This window comes from Enoplosus armatus, chromosome 9 (assembly GCF_043641665.1).
Source record: "Enoplosus armatus isolate fEnoArm2 chromosome 9, fEnoArm2.hap1, whole genome shotgun sequence".
Classification (NCBI taxonomy): domain Eukaryota; kingdom Metazoa; phylum Chordata; class Actinopteri; order Centrarchiformes; family Enoplosidae; genus Enoplosus; species Enoplosus armatus.
In genome coordinates this window covers 21,847,381-21,868,521 of record NC_092188.1, presented here as the reverse complement: position 1 = coordinate 21,868,521, position 21,141 = coordinate 21,847,381, and the positions used below count along the sequence as shown (strand labels likewise).

Below are 21,141 nucleotides of genomic sequence, written 5' to 3'. Positions count from 1 at the left end.
ACTTGGAGAACTGTGATGAACTATGGCCTTGATCTTAAACCGGTACACGAAAATGTCAGGCCTAAGACCAGTTTCAAGTCACGTCAAAACCGAGACCAGAGCAAAAAACAAGTCCTATTACACCACAACAGTGATGATGTCAGTCAAAATATAAAGAAAAAACACCAGACCTGAAGCAATTAGTCCATTAATCCATTAGTAGATCGCTGGAAAAGTTATCTTTTTAAGCAAAAATGATCTGGTTTCAGTTCCTTGAATGTGAACATTCTGTATTTTTTAGTCATGTATGATATTATACTGTGTTGTATGGTGATATGACATTTTATAGACCTCACAATTATTCAGTCACCCAGCAGAAAATGACAGATTCACAGATTTATAAATAATTGTTAGATGTAGCCCTAAAATATCATGCTGAAGGACTATTGGACAAATCCAAAAGGTGAAAAAACAAGTGGTCTGGACTGAAAATGTTTGGCCTAACAATGAGCTGAAGTTGTTATCCTGCCACAGTTGTTGCTAGAGCTCGTAGCCTGTGTGTGTGTCAGCTCTGAGAGGCCAAAGCCTCACTCTTGCGGTTCTTTTGTTTCAGTCGAGTGGGACTGACTGCTCAGCGCACATGTAGTTGTTATCTCCGATGATGACGCAGTTGAGGTGGGAGCTCTGGATGTTGATGCTCGGAGGCTCTGCTGATGGAAGGAGAGGAGGAGGAGGAGGAGGAGGAGGAGCAGAGGTGTGTGCTGCCCGCTGCTGTCCATGGCTGCAGCTGCACCTCGCCTGATCTGTAACGCATGAGATGTTTTCACTAATCATGAGTACAGTTTGAGTGCTGTGATATGTTAAGTACAACTACTGCGAAGTATATGCTCAAATAACCCAAGTAATATAACATAGCATAGTATAAACTGCTGCTCAAAGTGCTTTAAATTCATAGAAATATGCTATAAAACAGGTTTGGCCGTTGCCTACCGTGCATTTGGAGTTTAGCTCCGTGCATCAGAGGCTGACTCTCTGCCACCGTGGACGGGTAGGCGTCGCTCCCAATGACGCAGTCGATCAAGGTGGAGTTGCTGATGTTCACAATCAAAATGGTGGACGGCAGACTCCGGAGGGCCACTGTTAATGAATGGGCAAGGAAGACAAAGGGGAAAAGGGAAGAGAATATAAGAATGGGAAGTCGTCGTTCCAGAGTGATGTAATAGCAGAAATGCGTCACTATCACAAACTTCCTCGTAATTCCTGAGTATGTGGAAAAAGCTTGCCTCGCTGGCAGCCTCCTTTCGCTGAAAAGCCACAGCAAAGAGTGTTTGAGGTCATTCCAAATGTGCGGCTGACAAAACGTTTCGATGCTGATTTACTTGGCCGACAGATTTTGTTCAAGCTATCCTTATTCATGTTAAACATCGAAACAGAAAACTATAGTTTGTGCCAAACTGCAGCACAAAATGATAAAGGACCTGTGTGTTTCAAATGTTGTCACTTACACAAGCAGTATGTGTAGTGTAATGCTCCCACGGCTGTGCTGAAAGGCTAGTGTGAAAAATACGAATTAGAAGAAGGAAATTCCCCTTAAGATAATAATAAACCAACAAAGGATTAAACAAAAAGATTTGAGGACTGAATAAAGACCCTGAAGGACCCTGAAGGAGAACTCACCTTGTGTAGTCTTATCCTCTGTAGGTTGATTTTGAGCTTTAAAGACAGTGAGAGAGGTAAAGTTATGATAGTCTTTTGGCACAAGTGCTGCCGGCGTACAAGGCAGTATCAGTGCAGATAAAGGGACAGTTTGTCATGTTTTTGAGAGACAAAAGAGACAAAGACAGACACAAAAGCACCGGACCACGACACGACACGACAGCATATGAGACAATGAGGACGGTATCGGCGGTTCTATGAATAAAATGAATATGACGGAAGTTGATTTTACCTGGGCAGCATGTGACCTTCTCGCACAGCATTGTGTCCAACGGGCAGCAGAAGAGCTGGCAGGCTCTCCTGCAGCTCTTCTGCGCCACCCTCTGCATCACCTGGATGATCCTCAGCATGCTGAAGGCTTTACAAGTCACCGCCTAAACAGGGAGAGAAACAGACAGAAACCCTTCAGAGTCTCACACAACGAGAACATCTCACCTGGGTGGTGTGAGTGGGCTCTCTGTAAAACCCAAAAAAACAGCAGCTCAGGCATGGCACCTGATTGGCTCAGTTCTGTTTTTCTAGGTCACAGGCATTTCTCTAAACCACAACTAACAACTGATGCTCATGCATGTTGGGGCCAAAGGGTTTTTTATCACAAAAGCCATTTGGTTTAAGAATGTGATTTTCTTTAAAAAAAAATCCACCTAACAAGATGACAGGTGTATGCAGGCTGCTGAGAGGAAGTCAGTCTATAGAATGACGTCGGGATCATTTCCATCACTTCAGTTCGTAGACAATTCACTGAGAAACCTGAGAATCACACAGAGTTACATCAGGCTTCAGTTTTGGTTTCGTTCCTCCGCCTCGGTCCATATGAGCTCCCTCTCCCTCTGTTGAAGTTTAAAAAGTTTTAAAAGAACAATCTGGCAAACCTCCAAACTAGAGACCAGATCTCCTTCACCGTATGAAGCAGGCGGCACATCCTGTTGCACAGTGTCACTACGCTACACGCTGCGGGGTTGGATGGCCTGTGTGACAGGACGATCACTGCCATAAGTACCATCAACTTACTATCAACTAATAATAGACCCGCTCTAAGAAGTACATATGAAAAAAAAGACCCACCTGATTGAACGGCGTGCTTTCTTTCATTTTCCTGAAATCGGTGTTATTGAGAGGACTCGGAGATAGAGGGTCGGAGTTGTCCGTCATTCCTGTGGCGGGCAGCGATACTATCCTCTTTACAGCGACCACAGCCGACTAATACTCGGCCGCAAATTTTCGGAAAAGTCCCTTGCTGCAGTGGCGCATGCGCACATTACCTTGGGTTTTCCCTCACATTAGTCTCGCTCTCTCGCACCTCGTTTACAGTCCGGCTAGTCTCGCATAGTCTCAGCCCATTATCATTCAGAGACAGGGGGGGACAGGTGCCCTCTTTCCACCGTTTTTTCTTTGAACCAATCACAAGCAGCGGAAGGCTGAAATAGTCGGGCCAGTGGCAACCTACATCCGGTGAGTCAGACACAATATATGCCAAGAAAAGAAAACAGAGCACACAATGTAAACATAATTATGACATAATAAAAGACAAAAAACAATCATAAATGATAAATGAATAAAATAAGATAGAATAGAATAACTAAGAGGTCTCTTCCAATAATTCTAAGGCATTGATGAAGTTTTGCTGTTTTCTTTTTCATATACTTCAGTGATTTGTAGTGCAGTGCTAGCTCTACCAAATAAGAGTTGTGTCTTAATACATTTACATTCATGAATAGAAAAGTGTTCCTAAAATAAGTTACATATTCAACAGAAATTCAGTCTTCTTACCCTCCATTATGATTCCAAATGTGATGTCATTTCTGGTAAAATGGGAGAGAGAAGAGAGATTTTTGATTCTAGCCAATCATACATATCTTATCAATATCATACTAATAAGAGCAACCAGAATAACACGCCAGTCGTGGTAAATAATAGTAACATTAAAGATTTGTAAAATGTATCTGAATGCATTGAAACAATGGTGAATGAATTATGAGACTTAGTGGCTCGTTGTCTTAAGATTTAGGGGACGACCATCCGTGCATCCCCCTAGCCCAAGAAAGAAATCTCTTTCTGCTCTGCTGGCTGGCCTCCACCAGTCTTCACCTCCACTGAATTAAACAGAGCGAAGCAAAATCAGTCACAGTAACATATTACATAAGTGTACATACCACTACTTACAAACATTAAGGCATTCATTTCAAAAATAACCTTTAGGGAACGTTCCCTGAAGGTTACCTATTTGCTGGGTATGATATTATTGCACAACACTTACATGTATGAAATGCTATATTAAGTCTGCACGAGACTGACACTTTTCCAAGTGTCTGTGTGACTGCAGTCAGTATATATTATATATGTACAACAGCAGTAATGCAACTACCTCTAAATAAATAATGCCTGATTTTCTCAAGTTTGGACAAATTTATATTTTTCTATTTCTTCCTGCTGTGTGTCTCTTCTCTCCTAGCTCTGTCCTGATGCCTTCACTGCACCTCGTATACTCTTAATTCCAAGTGCAGGAGCGTTATAACCCAGCACAGTACGTTAATACGTTAAGACAAGGAGACAAGCAAAACTAGATTAATGGCACGTGTTGTTTACTCTTGGAAATAAGACGGCACAGACCTGAGGCCTCAGGATGAAGAGGAGGAAGGGGTGCAACAGGAATGCAAGCTGATTTTGTTGCAGCTCAGACAAACTGCAGGTGTACAGTTAAGCTATCCACAAAGCCTATAAAAGAAAACCATATTTTTGGGGGAAATGTAAAAATGAAACATGACTTAACTATCTCCTTCAAAGTGATTAGTTCCAGCCAGAGCTGCTTTTAAGTCTTTTAGATGAGAGTATGCCCATTATAATCATAGCAGGAGTTTCTGGCATCACTCCACCTACTAACAAGTTGCACAGAGAAGAGAAATAATCTTAAAGGGTCAAAACTCTTGGTACAAAGAAAACAACTTTATTGTGAGACCAACACAGTTTGGCTTGTGGCATTCGTCAAGGCCATCTTACAATACACTCAAATAACCAATATGATAATAATATTAATTATTTAATGACATTGATATCAATGTTTTTTTGGATATGGCCTAATATTGATAATAATGTTAAAAACACAAAAATAACAAGCATACTCATACATATCAGTCAATGGGGCATTCACACATGGATAAGTTTGGTAAAAGGTCATGTAGTTCAAGGCAAGTCATATTCTTGAACTTGTAGAGAGGCAAGGGGTTTGCCTAATGATGGATATGGGGGACACCATAGACCATAAATAGGAGAAGTGCAGCCAAGAGGAGGCACTCTAGCTGGTATGAAAGAGGCCTTTTCCCAAAATATGCTTACAATATGATATCCTCATTCGATGAGTCAAAATAAAAGAGAACCAGCAATAAGAGCCCATAGATGAGGGCTTAGAATACATTTAAGAGTTTCTAAACACCACTATAAAAACTCAACTTGGCTCAACTTAATCACTTCAGTGCCTACAAAAACAAAAACTAAAATGTGGTGCTTCGTTTCATTCAAACATCTAGCAATATGACAACTTACACGGCTCTTCCCCAAGGTCAGGAATGAACTTTCAATCTCAATCTTTGCCCCCTCAGCAAACTGTAAAAAGAGTAGGGATTGACAATGTAACTAAATCACTGTTGGCCCAACATAATTTCTCTAACTTACAGTATAAATTCAGTTAAGTTGACTCCATGTGTTACATTAGATCAGCTGAATGAAACAAACGATTCTACTTCAGTTAACAAAAAGGCAGCCACAAAAAATGCTGCTGAGCAATCAATTACAGGAATAAGTCATGAATGTAACTGAACATAGAGGGCGCCAACGCAACAACGTTTTTATCTATGAAGGCCCGGGAACTAACAAACTGTAGTAGGTTTTCAGACAAGTCAAAAGTATAACAACAAATCACACTAATATTGTTAGTTAAATAATTAAAACGTAAAAAGTAAGCTTTATACTCTCCTTTATATATATATATATATATATATATATATATACATACAGTGCTTAACAAATTTATTAGACCACCTGTCATCAAAATAAGAAAACACAAATATTTTAGAAATCTGTCAAAAACTTGTTTCAAACTAAAAATTGTATTGTTATTTATTAGACAAATAACAACTAAATAGTCCTTATTCACATATATTAACCAAACATCTTAATATTTTGTACGACCTCCTTTGGCCCTGATAACAGCTTGCATTCTTGCAACCACAAAACAAATGTTTCTGTTCAGGAATGCAAGTAAATAACTGTAATTTGGCATCTCAATCAGAAAATAATAATGTGCTTTACTATTTCTTTCTGCGTTTTTGTAAATCAGTAAATTTGAGAAGTCATGGACAACAACCCTAACCCAGCAGCGGTGGCAAACCCCTTACACTGGGTGGTGGTCTAACAAATTTGTTAAGCACTGTATATATATGTGTGTGTGTGTGTGTGTGTGTGTGTGTGTGTGTGTGTGATCTGACTGACAATATTATTCATTGATGTGTTTAGTTATATTTTTGACCTGTCTGATGACCTTTTGCTGTTTCGGGGCTCCGTATGTACCTACCACTCGTTCCTGAGCAGCTCGTGGCGTGACTTCCATTTTTCCGACTGCACCTGAATGCAGCACGAATGTAGCGACATAGCCGGCAGGAGCAGTGAAAAGTGGAGATCGGCAGGGAGCAGGCACAGCTTCCTGGATGGAAACATAACGCAGGAGCAGAGCAGGCACACGCCTAAACACACACACACACACACACACACAGGGGCCAGACAGTAGGAGGACGTTTAAACATGCTTTTTCATGCTCTTTAGTTTCTCTTTAAGCCCGGTGCGCATGTGAGGAAGGCTCGGTTAGCGTGGCGGCGGTGGAATTAGGCGTTGACAGCAGAGGTTGTTGTAACAGCAGACTGTATCAACACATGTGTCTGCTCCACAGCAAGAGCACTGCGGCTGTGGATCTGGACTCAGGCAGCTACACCCAGTGGTCCACCGGCAAGGTAGGTCTCCCCTCCTCTCTCCTCTGCTCATGTGCCTTTCGTCTGCATCATATGGAGCATCCATTACCCAAAACGTTCACACCTTGTGAAATATTACGCCGTGAATGCGTCAGAATTTCAATGTTGACCTATCCAATGCAACCTTGAGGGGGATGCAGATGTGAAATGTTCCATGTGTGGTGTGGTTGAGTGCACTGTAACAGATGAGATATTACACTGTCATTTTGTCATGAAAGTATACATGTATCACAGCGCACAGGAATATTACTTTAGGAATAATGTACCTTTAAATCACAGCAGTCTAAGTCAGTATCAACCACACTGATTCTGGTTATACTGACTACAGTTTGCATTTTCCCACCCCATCCTTTTTTTTCTCCACATCGCTGTGCTTCAACTTTATGCACTCTTGTTTTAGGCTCTCTCCCAAAAAACACACAGCACACAGGTTATCGGGCCAGAAATCCAGAGAGACAGGCAGGGAGGGATTGCAGCTGTATGAAGGATGGCATATATAAATTCTGCTACACACTCTGCGAGCACACAGTCCCAGCTGCCTCCTTCCTCAACACAGTGGCGGTCTGTGTTGAGGCAGCAGCAGCAGCTTTTCACCCGGGCAGATCTGGTTTTTCCGTTTCTGCCTCTCTGGTCAACAATGATGCTTTGATCCCCCCCCGTAGGCTGGAATGCCATCTAGACCTTGATCCTGTGGGGACTGCTAATCACCCAACGGCCAGCTCCGCACCTAAAAGGAACAGTTAGCACACAAGAGGGCGTTTTGATTAGTGAATAGCTCCAACAGTGGAGATTAAAGTTGTGAATGTGGACTCTTATTCTCAGCTTTAATTGCTTTTCAGGGGCCGGGACTGCAGTCAGGCCAGTGCCGATAGTGATGACTTCTGGTCGTCAGCATTTTGTATTGACATTTCATATATTTAAAGTTAGTCCCATATGCAAACACTGAGGGTGGGCATGCTTCTGAAACAGCATGGAGGCTGTGGTTTAAATTCTCAAACTCACTCATGCAAACTTAAATCTGATCACTGTATTTCATCAGAATCAGACCACCATGGAGCATCGATGAATTCTACAGTTCACAGTCAATCAACCTGCCTCACATCCATCATATCAAAGATGGATTGACACTGACAACAGTCTGTTGTTCTAAGAGGAAAAACTTCATCTCATCTATTGATGGTTACCCTGGTAATCTCAATTTCCTTTAAACTTTGAAGTTGCTCAGGAATGACAGGCTTTGCGCACAAAGCTAGCATGATTAGAGACCTGTTCTTTTCCTGTGTGAGACCGTGGGGTTGCTTAGGCTTGGGCAGGACGGGACAGGCTGATGAGCATTGTGGGATGGTGACTGCAGCCGGCTCAGCTCTCGCCTGTCTGAGCTGAAAGCAGTGCAGGGGGGTACGCCATGACGGTGCAGAAATGCCAACGTACGCAGCTCCACTATCAGTGATCTGCATGTATGCCGCTGCTGATCAATAGCACATAATGAAAGAGCACTCACTGAAAAATTTAGGACACCGGCGGCGGCGGCGGTGGTGGTGGCTGTATTGATTGAGCTGCTCCAAAGTTTCCTGCCAGCTCTCAACAGCCTGCTGAAATAGAGAGCATTGTATGTGGGATAATGTGTGATTTCAACAGCTGCTCAGGCCGCAGAGTGTGTTTTTAACGCCACTGTTTCCTGTGTGACCCTGTTCTGTGTCCAACCACTGTTATCTACAGGATTAATCGCAAATCCCAGATTATGGGGTTATTTTTTCTCGTGCTTTTTGGGATTGGACAGAACCAAAGGGATGATTTTGGGGTTAGGTGACTTTGGTTCCCACACCCGAAAAGGCCTTTATTACCCGCCCACCTCTGTCCTGCTGTTCAAAAATATGTAACTAGTGCATTATGTCTGAAGTCACAGTTTACATTTATGTCTGCTGCTGTATTAAACAGCTTTTTTTGTGAAATATACCCTTGTAAGCTAGTTGGTCCTGGTTGGTACTGCCTGGGTTGGCACATAGATTTGTACAGACAGTCATGGTCCCAAGAGGATGGATCCTGATGACTCCGATGATCCCCTGACTTTTGAGGTTTACATTTGTGGATTAAGTGAAATTTCTCAACGACGAAATTTGGTACCCCTCAGTAGGACTTGTAATACATCTGGCGATCCTCTGACTTTTCATCTAGCCTCAGCCGTCTTCAGTGGTGATTGGCAAATGTTAGCATGCTAAGACGCCAAGCTAAGATGGTGAACATCAATCAATGTAACTATCATCAGGTCAGAATTGTAATTTACCGTAATACTTTGGTTTGTGGCCAAATATCTGCAACACCAATGACGTCCCCATCATCCTCAGCTGTGCTTTGTGTTTAGTGCTAATTGGCAAATGATAGCATGCTAGCTAAGACAGTGACTATCGTAAACTTTAACGTGCGCATTTTAGCTGCATTATTGTTAGCATGTTAGCATCCTGACATTAGCATTTAGCTCCAAGCACAGCTGTGTCTACATGTAAGTGCAGCCTCACTGAAGTGCTAGCATGGCTGTAGACTCAGAGTCTCGTTGAATGGGTCATTTCACATTAAAAACATGCATTTTAGCTGTTTTCCTTCAGTTTTGTGCCTAAGTACATTGTCCAAATTTTGTCAAATCTTTGTCATATATGAAACGTTGAACACCAAAATAACCAAATGTTCAGAAATCCATGCTATCCCGGTTAATCTCTCTTTCTTCTAGTTAGATATTACATTCTAATTGTATTTGAGTGAATTTCCCTCTTTTCCCTCTTTCCATTCCCTGTAATTTTGCTCAATGCTGAAATGACATGCTAAACAAAATAGCTTCCATTTACCATGTTTCTATAAACAACTGACATCAATTCTTCCAGTCAGAATGAATGAGGAGCTGGTCAGTAACTGTAGGCTCGGTAAACACAGACCTTGGACTTTGGCCTTGAATATATGACAGCCATTTATGGAGAAACAACAGATATGATGAGAAATCGATAATACTGCTGTAATTGCACGTAATTATATTTTACTTCACCGCGCAGCTTGAAAGAGTGACTAAACCGTCTCCCAGGTAACAAGACAATGGCAGTGTATTTGCCTCAGGGAGAGAGGTGAAGTCATCACAGTTGGTATACCACTTACCAGAAGAGATGACAGGGTGCAGTGTTGTCAGAAGGCCTGGCAGTGGTTGTGTGAACTGTAACAAAAAGGAAGAAAAATGTCACACCTACATGGATGAGACAAATAGATGAATTCTGTTTCTGCTTTCAGGAACATGGACGCGGTAGCTCCTCTCACTCCCCAGCAGAAGGGCTAGGAGCAGACTGATTCCTCCGTCCCTCCCTCTTTCCCTCCTTGCCTGCCTGCCTGCCTGCCTCGCCCCACCATGGCCAGCAGGAGTCCCACCCTGAGCCGGAAAGCCGGGGATTTGGCACCGGGGACCCCCAAGGCCGCCGCTAACCCCCAGCCGGCGCCGGAGGTCTTCTGCAAGCTGTGCCTCAGCGAGCAGCCATCTGCAGCCACCAGGGAACTGCAGAGCTGCAACTGTGTCTTCTGCACAGTGGTAAGAAAAGACAAGCCAGAGCCAGTTTATTCTTTTACAGTACATATCGCTCATATCCATATAACACTGGTTTTTGAGCGGGTCAGGGTTGCTCAAGGACACAACAGCAGGACCCGTTAGCCATTATGGAAATCATACCTTTATTACTGAAACAGAGTAGGGTGCCTCCAAGCTATACTTAGATTGCTTAGAACATGCAAGTATGCTTATCCTCTACTCATATTGCTCATGCTTTTAGTCACTTTGTGTAGGCGGTGATGATTTCACAAAGGTGATCCAACAGCAAACTTTTCTTTGGGCAATTTAGGCAAATCTCCAACGTTTAAATGACTTGAAATGGGATGCTCCTCTTTATTGCAGCGCCACTTCCTGCTTTAAGGTCTTCAAAAAGTTAAGTCCTGTTATGGGCAAAGGTTGCATATTACAGCGAAATGAAGTGATTTCAACACAGCGATGGGCTTTCTCTCGCGTTTGCTTTCTTTGTCTTGTCTTCACTCCAACTCATAAACAAAAACAGCTTTTTCAGTCCCTTTTATAAGAGAGAGGCAGCGCTTTCACTAGTAATAATACAGAGCTGTATTATTCATAACAGAAGCGCTGAGGTCTACTACTACACTGTTCTTTCCTGGCATATCGAAACTGAGATGTTGATGTTGTGCCCCGACACAGAGAGGTTGCTAGATAGTGGCAGGTGTTAATCTCTGTCCAAGCTAGCTAAGTTGTCAGTGTTGCATGCACAAGGTCACGCAGATAAAACACACACACACACACATACACGGTGTCACGGGGTAAGACGGAGGGAAATAGATACAGTAAACCCTGCTTATCAGTTGGACTTCATTTCATAAACCTGAAACGTCTCCTCCCGTCTGATTCAAGAGCACAGGCTACTGCTTGTGGCTTTTTAATTAGTTTTTTTTTATTAATTCCGGCTCAGTTTTTGGTTGTGCTTTATGAGAAAGCACATGATAACCACAAGTTTGCAAATGAGTTTAAAAACACATTTCTATGATTTTGATTTCATCTTCCACAGAAAAGTGACATTCAAATGTTTTTAATTTCTGTTCCTCAAAACTGTTTACCATTGCACAATGTTTCCATAGTTCCTCCTCCAGCCATGAAACGCCGCTTCCACATTTCATGGCTGAGGCAACACATGACTTTTGACGTGTGAATGCCAATAAGGGGCTCATGTGGCATTCACTTTGCCCTGTTTGCACAACAGCTCACTTTTCCTCTGCTGTCTTTGTTTTCATTTGTCATGAGTCGTGGTTTGATTTGTTGTGTGTCGCAGCAGTAATGATAATATGTGCACTATGCTCTCCCTGTTCCATCATTCAATATGTAGTTGTTTCTCCCTCCCCAGTGTCTGGAGCAGTACGTTCAGCTGGCCATCATGGAGGGTGGGGGGGCACCCATCACCTGCCCAGATATGGCCTGCCAAAAGACCGGAGTGCTACTGGACTCTGAGGTATGCCCTGTTTAAAACCAATGATATGTAGGTCATGAGTGAAACCAAAAAGGTCGAAGAGTCTTCAGAGACCATAAAATACAAACATATTGATGCACAAACATATGCTCAACTAAACTACATGTTTTAGGCAAACATCTTTTTTTTTCTTTTGGAATATTCCTTGAATTTCTAAACTGCTGTTTACAGTTCAGAGTGCTGCAAGCCAGCTTCTAAAGAAATCCGAAGTTGGATTTTCACCCTCTTGTTTTTAAAAATGTGTGGGCCGGATTATGCTGAAGTGTTGTGAAAATGCTGTGTATCCAGCCGTAATGACATTTCTGAGGAAATTCTCGTTGCTTTGGAGTGTGAAGAGTAAAATGATGCAATGTGAGAAGTCAGAGAGAAAATGAAACCCCATGAGCTGTCACACACATCATAGACACCACAGAGGACGCATCACAGAAGAAGCTTAAGCTGCTGATTCACAAACAAATGGAAATTCTGCTCCTCGGTTCCTCATTTGTCATGTTTTTCTTGTCTGAATAACATTACGGCAATAAGACACTTATTGTAACGAAAGCCTCTTTGGCCCTCCATCCCAATTAGAATTGATTTGATTGTAGAATTTCTATCCCCTGTTATCCAGTAGTGAAATTAGGCAGATGTTAGACATACAAAGTATATTAATGGGGGCAAATAAGCATAATACTCTTTAGCCTTAAAAGATTGGAGTAAGAAATGAGCTCAAGCGCTCGAGCTCGCTGGTCTGCTGTAAGCTAATATTTGCAGACCTTTGCAACATCTTCCTTGTGGATCGTGAGCAGATGCCATCTTGCAGCTTTTATTTCAACTATAAAAATGGCATTTTAATTGTTGCTTTGCAGCCTCTTTTTCCATTTAGAAAATGTTGCAGTCAACCCCTTTTTTTTCTCTCAGTGGCTATTCACTAACTACAGAGGTGTCTTAGAGATAATGCAGCAAATTGCAGTTGCTAGGTGACCAGTTGATCCTGGATGATCGTTCAATTATCAGCTTTTCAGCATCCACTCAAAATTGCCTCATTTCAATCTTGACCGCCATGTAGTTTTTATCTGTTAGGGTTTTGGATGTCATAAAACATGACTGAAGCCCCTCTGTGTGCTCTGTGATTGCAGATAGCTAGCTTGGCCCCAGAAGATCAGGTGGAGCTGCATCAGCGTCTGAAGTTTGAGAGAGGTAAGGTATTGTTGCATTAACATGCTGATGACTGCTGACGGGCATTGGGCTATTTCAGGTCGCACTTCAGCTGGTGGCATTACACTAAGCAGCCTCACAGAGTGCTGAGCTTCACATGCCTGGGATATTGTGGGGCCTGCTGCCCTTTTTTTCTATTCTGCTCGGGCGCAGTCTTACCCTGGAGGTCACCGAAACCGTGGCTTTAGTACCATCAGTTAAACCAAACATGACCAGCAGGAAATTCAATAACAAATGCTGTGAGAAGTGCATGTTACTATTCCGTTCAATTCGAAGTAATGAGCTTTTCAGTGCTAATAAATGGTACAACCTGTGTGTCACTGATTGCGCCATAAATTGTGGAAATGTTTGTGAAGGCAAACTGTATCTCGGTCTTGCACTGGAGGCCTTGGAACAGAAAGAGAATAACTGTTGAAATAGGTTTCTGTTGACATTTACAAATTGCAAACGGAGGTTAGTTTGCCTCGTAGCTATAATGGTCTTTCCCAGTTGCACAGTAACAATACGCTGCGAAGCCAATAACAGTTATTGTTCACTCAGGCCATAAATCACTAGACTCATAATATTGGAAGTATTTAAGTGCAAAGTACAGGCTGTTTTGCAACAATGTTTGCCTTCTGTGATGATTCACAATGGAAGTATGAGCTGTTTCTGAGTCAGATCATCAAAGCTCTAGGTTTTGTTTCAGTTGTGAAACACGTCAGATTGAATCAGATGAGTCCTTGTGCCCTTAACCCTTTATCAGGCACTCATTGAAATACTTACAACACAAAATTTCAACCCTAGAGTGTCTTTGCAGGACACAACAAGACTTGTTTACTTTTGTGACTTTTTTACTTTTGTGACATTTTTAAAAATATTAAAGTTTTATGTTGAAAATCAAGATCAATGAAGTTACCATATATGGTTCCTTGCCGGATAAAGGGTTAAAGACTACTTAGAAGGTTGCTTGATTCCTTTGGTTATCGGATGGTTTGCCATGAGATTCGGTACATTCATGTCCCCCCTCAGGATGGATTGTAATAACTCTGGTGATCCTCTGACTTTTCATCCAGAGCCATCATCAGTTCAAACTTTAAATGTGCGCAATATTTTGACCAAATATCTGTAAAACTAATGACATTCCCATCCTCGTGTTTACTGCTAATTTGTGTTCAAATGTAAAAACTAAGATGGTGAACATGGTGAACATTACCTGCTAAACATCAGCATGGTAACACTCTCATTGTGAGCATGTTAGCATGTTGACAATAGTTAGCTTTTAGCTCAAACCCCAGCTGTGCCTGAAGAAGCTACAGCCTCACAGAGCCAACTCTTTTAGTATTCTATTCTATTTTATATTTACTTCTTTTTTGTGTGTAGATAGGGAACTACTTAACACTGTGTTAGCAGGTTGGCGTAATGAGTTATGTTTGTTGTCAGAGTTCTTGATTTTGTGTTGATGGAGTTCTTGAGTAATTGACTAATAGCTTCAGCACTAAATTCCGTCCCAAACCATCCATGCCAATGAATAGTATTGCTAATATTACTTGGGTTTAGAGAATAGCAAAACATGCATTTATTTTGTATATAGCATCCCAGCTTCTTGATGTCTGCTTCGGAGATGCACCATCACATCCCCCCTTTTTGCTTTCTGCAGGAGTGATGTTGGACCCCAGCAAAGCCTGGTGCCCGGCGCTTGAATGCCAGGCGGTGTGCAGTGTGCAGCCGGACACTGAAGGCCAGCCCACCGCTGTGCCCTGCCCGACCTGTCACACCGTCTTCTGCTCCGGGTGCAGAGGGCCCTGGCAGGACGACCATACCTGCCCCGAGCGCCAGCCCATGATGTCACCCTCTCATGAAAGCAGGTCAGTCAATCGGCCACTGCCTGTGGCCACAGAGTCTGAGCCGCGCTTTGATAATGATACGATGCTGAAAGCAGGATGAGTGTGTTCGTTCAGGACACTGAGGAGTCTACAGAGAAACACTTGTGACTGAATCAGGATTGCATTAATGGCTTTTATTAACTATTTCATTTAAACTATAAAAGTAGATACATATTTGTTATGCTGTATTTAAGATATTGTGTGTATCCTGACAGTTACATTGGCAGGAGACTTACATTGCATGGATTATACAAGTGATGTGTAGTTCCTCATCTCCGTGTAGAGGCCCTGCACTGAATGTAAATGTTATATCAGGATTAATAGCTTAGCATTCCTCAGCAGTGCCCTCTGTGCCGTCCCTGTTGTACACTTACATTACTTTGCTGCTCCGAGCTGTGGCTCTGCCAGACTGACTGATGTCATTGGGGAGTCACTGACTTCTATTGGAATTCCATTGTCTCTGTGCCAAAGGGAGGAGGAGGGTGGGCACCGAGCCAGTTAGTTCACTGTACAGAAGGAGCCAGTGCACTGCAGTGAAGCAGTGGTATGTGCAGTGTGCTGTGGAGGTGCGATCAACTTTAAATTTGAAATCAGTTCACATGTATCAAAGAAGTACGCTGACTTAAAATTGTAATTTGTAACACACACATCAACATTTTTTATTTTGTGGCGCTTGACACCAGACCTCTTTGAATCACTGAGCAAATCAAAAAAACATGTGGGCAGAAGTGGGCACGGCTTAAAAAAACCCTCAAATTTAAAGCTGCTCTGATCAATATTTTTAATTTGACAATGGAGGAAATTACTATGTATAATGTGAAAGGATTCACTGGTGGTGCTGAACCCACAGAGTATCATGACCCGACTCTGCAGTTCAGAGTTTTGTAGCATCTTTCAGGCATTGTTTTGGTTTTGTGGCCCGCAACTTAACTGTTTTGGTTCAGTCTTGCAGGCTCTCATTATGCTTTCCAGCCTTAACAGGCAGCTGTTTTCACCAAGAAAGCCATAAACCCGCTGCATGCTACCTGCCCAGCACCAAGCGGCAAACAGTCAAAGTCAAAGTCAACTAGCAGAGATGCTAGCAAAAGAGCCAGATATTTCCCTCAGGAGGTGGAGACCAAATCAGAGCTACAGTAAAAGGAGAGTGAATATGAGACTCGCATTCGTCAGGTGGCCAGAAACATTATTACGAATGCTCTGTGTCTGCTGGATATGTAAATAGGCAATTGCTTGCTAACCAGTTAGCCATGACAACTTTATGAGATGTTAATATGTCAAAATTGTGTTCACAGCTTTGACCCAAGATGGCAAAAAAAAAACAGGTGAAAAGATAATGAGTCTTTGCAATTTGTTTAAATTGTAGCATGAAACCCTCAAACATTTTCAATGGTAGCCATGGCCCTGCATTGTACTCACAGAATACTTCCCTCATACCTTTGAATCCCAAAATAATTAACCCAGTTCAAAGTGAGCGCTGACCTTTAACTCTACTGCTAAATACAGATTTCACACTCTGCCTCGAGACTGCTGAGGCCGCCGTGGCTTCATACAATGTGGCCTCATTAACTGCATACCTGATGGGTCTTTCTCCCGATACGCAGGGCCCGCTCCGACAGCGACTCTGACATGCCCATCAAGCAGTGTCCCATGTGTGGTATCTACATCGAGAGGAACCAGGGCTGTGCGCAGATGCTGTGTAAGAGCTGCAAACACACCTTCTGCTGGTACTGTCTGCAGAATCTGGATGTGAGTCTCCCCTGCTGCCCAACTCACAGATGTCGACACATCACTATACCGCCTAGTTTAGACTCTATCTATACTCATAGCCAAGCTCACAACATCTCAGTGTTTGAATGCGCTTGCTGGATAGTAGATTTCTTGTCTTAACACGTGTGCTTCCTAATTGCAGGGCGATATCTTCCTGAGGCATTATGATAAGGGGCCGTGCAGAAACAAGCTGGGACACTCCAGGGCCTCGGTTATGTGGAACAGAACGCAGGTGAGGTCACCCAGCACGCAGCAGAGCAGACACACAGCATTCATTTCATGCTTGTGGTGACGCTGCCAGTGTCTGAATGGATTAGCCGGCACAACCACTCATCCGTGAGGGGTGGGTTAGTCCGTGCACAGGTTTGATTTCACTAAAACTGTGATTGGACATTAAAGATTTTGGAGTCCATCCTGGCTGCACCGTTTGGCTGTCAAATCAAGTAGCTGAAATACTCCCCAGTGAGGACATGTGAAACGTCCTTTCCGGCACGTTTCACCTTATCGTGAATTTAAACAAAAGCTGAAAACAGCACGTGACTCAGCTCTCATTCACCATCAGCTGTGGGAAACATTCATCAGCTATGTTCTGTTCATCAGCTGCTACATTTATGGCTGAATTTCCCCTCAAAGAGCCGTAAAGTCTTTGTCAGCTCGTTGTTTGTGGTTTGTTATGTTCCACCAGTGTGCCCAAATAGCCCTTTATCAGACGTTAAACTGAACTAATCCCAGCACTAATCTCACATTCCTGCCCTGTAATGACGTCGCCCGTTCAACGAAACGACTACGATTGGCCGCCAAACCTACTTTCTTTCCCCCTTCCCTTGTTCTGATGCCATTGTCACATGATTAGTATCAGGTTTGCAGTGAACCTCCTGATTGCGTCTTGGTGTGTCTGCATTGCCGAGCGTCTGGAGAGTTTAAGCACAACAGCGCAGTTGTTCCTTGCAAAAACATCTCATGACAGACTTGGTTACACCCTTGCCTAACAGGTCCTGTAAATTTTACAATCTGCTTGTCCCAAATTCCTCCGCCGCTGTAACTCCTTCTTAGCTGCCTCCAAACACTGCTGTAGTGACAGTGCATTTAAAAGTGTACCGTATGCAGCATTTGTGTTGTACATTTAACAGATTTAGATTTGAAATTATGTTATATGTGATTATGCTGACCACTGGTATATGCTACTCTGCCAAACGTATGTGGACACGCAAACCATGGCCTTTATGCTGCCATAACAGCACACCTTCAGCCGCAAGAGCATTAGTGAGGCCGGACGCTGATGTCGGGCGGATGAGGCCTGGCTCGCAGTCGGCATTCCAGTTCATCCCAAAGGTGTGGGACGGGGTTGAGGGTCAGTGCTTTGTGCAAGTCAAGTTCTTCCATACCTAACTTGGATAGCCATGTTCTTTTGTGCTAACGGGCGTTGTCATGTTGCCAGAGGAACGGGCCAAACACAAACTGTTGCCACAAAGTTGGAAGCACACTATTGTCTAAGATAACATTGGATGTTATATGCAGCATTAAGATTTGCTTTAATTGGAGCCAAGGAGCCCAGCCCAAACCATGAAAAACTGCCTTAGACCAAACATACACAAAAGTATGTGGAAAGGGGTGTCCATATATTTTCAGCTATACAATGTAGAACAACATGATACATAGTATTGGAAGTGTAAAAAAATATTTGATTGTAAAATGAGTTGTAATATCTTGCAATGAGATCATGGTCTAGGTAGACTCAATTTGAATGGTTCAAGATTAGGACTACATTACCCATAATCCCGTTATAGCGTCCTGTCAACAGTATGTTGCTTGTGTGTGATTTTTCCATCCTTCCCACCACCTCTCATGTGATTCAACCGGAAGCTTTGGATCCATTTACACCTTTTTGTTGTGCTATAAAGCATCCCCTCCCAATACCATAAAGCATTACAGTATTACATACTATACATTTTATAATGCATATTATGAAATACAGTGTAGAGGCTGATGGAGGCTGCCAGTCTGTTTGAAGTACAGTAAGGTATCAAAATGAATATTGTAATGATTTGTCTGTGTTAAAATGCAGCGTGCACCACTAATTATTTAATATAAGAAGCGTTGGTGGCATTGTCACCTATTTGATATGATATTTTTTGGCCACTTGGGGCCAGTGAAGCAAGCTGTAAACACTGACATATTATATTTGTGAGACTGAACCAAAACAGTAAAGTTGCGGGCCATAAAATCAAAACAATGAGGCAAAAGATGCTAAAAACACTGTAGAGTTTAGGAGATAATTCTCTGAGGGTTCACCACTAGAGCGACCCCTTTCACATTACGCATTTTGATCCATTGTTAATATAAGACGCCGATGAGGGCAGCTGTAAGTGTGTCGCTGTGCTGTCCTTCAGGTGGTGGGTATCCTGGTGGGGGTCAGCATCATCGTGCTGGTGACATCTCCGCTCCTCCTCCTGGCCTCGCCCTGCATCCTGTGCTGCGTCTGCAAGCCCTGCAGCGGGAAGAAGAAGAAGAAGAAGAAGAGGAAGAGGGACCTCAGCCAGCCAGACTCCTCCGCATCATAGCGGCCTCCCCGTCTCATCAGCCCGGCCCAGGATCGCCCCGCTAACCTCGTGAGGCCTGAGGAAACCAAGTGCTGCACGGTGGAAAAGAAGAAACTTGTGGAACAATGGAGTACTTTTTCATGACTCTACAGCCTTGGCAGTTGTTGAGTAAAGTTGCTCAGCAAGTGAAGACGTTCATCTTAGAGCTCGGCAAGAGAGCTTTAAGGGCTAAGTATGTACTTTATATGGTGGAAGTGTAAATATGAGGAGAATGAATGTAAGTCACTCACCTGGTTGCACAACAGGTAGTAAGGAGAAGGCAGCGGCTGTGAGACTTTTCCTGGACAGGGCTTTTGTTATTGCCCACCTATCTCTCTTTCTCACACACACACACACACACACACACACACACACAGGCAAGTTCAAAGTGCAACGCCACCCTCATGTGCCAAACGTCATGATGCCAAACCAGAGGTGTTAGGTGCTCAAGTGCCTCACTCTACAGTGCCTGGTGCTTGGTCGTATTTGTTTTGCCTTCCATTCTATCTTTATCTTATGCAAAAACTTTTAGCATTCTGAAAATGGACAACCGTCAGGGTTACACAGGGTTTGTAAGTCCCTCAACAATGCAAAACATTCTGTCATAACGGGAGCAGGCCAACGGCGCCGCGTGTGCACTGTATATTCTGTACTGATGTGAAATGAGATAGGGCTTCAATGGTGCACAGAGAACTTTTCTTCTGCAGATGTTTGCCGTTTCCACCCGGCATACGTTCCAGACCAAAGGCTCTAAAGGATAACGTGTACTTTTTCTAAGGTGTGTCAATGTGTATTTATGGGTTATGTGTGTATGGTATCCTGTTTATCATTTCTACGTTTCAGTTGATGTTTCTGCATCGAGTATTTTATAAAAGCGGCATTGTAATTGAAATAAAACATGCATCAGATGGTACTGTGTTTGCTCGTGACATTTATTATCTCATGGCTCATTACTTCACTTTTGTCTTTGCCAGAATGTCATGAGGAGAGAGTACATGGAAGTTGACATAGCAAGAGTGAAAATATCTTGTTGACACTGTGGATAATGGAGAGGTGCTGCTGTATGGATTAGAGAATGGCTTATGGAAGTGAAATATATCTGCTATAGATACACGGTCTGAGAGCCTTGAACTAACTCAGCTATGTTGCAGTTTTACTTTGTCCTCTTTTAGGCAAAGCTAAAGTTTATTTGTATAGCACCTTTCAACATCAAGGCAATTCAAAGTGCTGTACGTAAGCTAAGCTACAAAAGACACACAAGGTGATACAAAAGGTGCATATAAATAGGATTTGAGAAGAGTGAATAAGATAGGAGATAAAATAAGCTACAAATAGAATAAGACAGATTAAACAGGAGAATACAATTTGCGTTACAGTGCGGTGCGAGATTTAAATAGATAGTCCCAAACTGACTTTAATAAAATGCAGATAAAAACAGGCAGAAACTGAATGCTGCAAGTTTAGTGGTTACTTTATCACCAACTGATGCACTACAATCTAGAACATATTCTTATTATATTATTATTATTATTATTCAAGACTGTTAAAATATTAAAATCTGAAGTATGGCCATATACGAACATACATATTAAATAATGAACTCTATGTGTTTACACATATATTTTTCTGTTTTTCACATGTATTGTAAAAAATATTATGTTAATATTATTTTGTTCTTTTTCAGTATTATGAAAAGATGGCTAGAAAAGTCACTTTATATATATATATATATATATATATATATATATATATGAATGTATAGGTATAGGTATGTACAGTATGAATTACAACTACAATATGTAGCCCACTGGGATATTGAAGTGTCACACAGGATTTTTAGTTTGTTTTGCAAAGTAATTGAAAATATAGCAGAATCATTATCTCAGACATGTTTTCTATTACACAGAGGTATTTTTAGGAACCTGCAGTATTTATTTTTTACATGCACATGTGAGGAAATTCCATGCTT

General features: G+C 42.4%; 2 protein-coding genes across 2 annotated transcripts; one reads left to right on the top strand and one right to left on the bottom strand.

The window, feature by feature from the left end:
* Positions 1–292: 292 nt before the first annotated feature.
* Positions 293–2,837, bottom strand: LOC139290858 (uncharacterized). The gene is made up of 5 exons (XM_070912724.1): positions 2,761–2,837; positions 1,928–2,069; positions 1,657–1,692; positions 970–1,116; positions 293–782 (listed from the first exon to the last, which is right to left on the bottom strand). Exons 1-5 carry the CDS (start codon positions 2,785–2,787, stop codon positions 589–591), a joined length of 546 nt encoding a protein of 181 aa, XP_070768825.1. The 5' UTR covers positions 2,788–2,837; the 3' UTR covers positions 293–588.
* A 7,261-nt stretch (positions 2,838–10,098) lies between these two features.
* rnf144b (ring finger protein 144B) lies at positions 10,099–20,077 on the top strand. The gene is made up of 7 exons (XM_070912139.1): positions 10,099–10,275; positions 11,642–11,746; positions 12,883–12,943; positions 14,601–14,808; positions 16,428–16,572; positions 16,736–16,825; positions 18,984–20,077. The coding sequence occupies exons 1-7, from the start codon at positions 10,099–10,101 to the stop codon at positions 19,152–19,154; spliced, it is 957 nt and encodes a 318-aa protein (XP_070768240.1). The 3' UTR covers positions 19,155–20,077.
* The last annotated feature ends 1,064 nt before the right edge of the window (positions 20,078–21,141 follow it).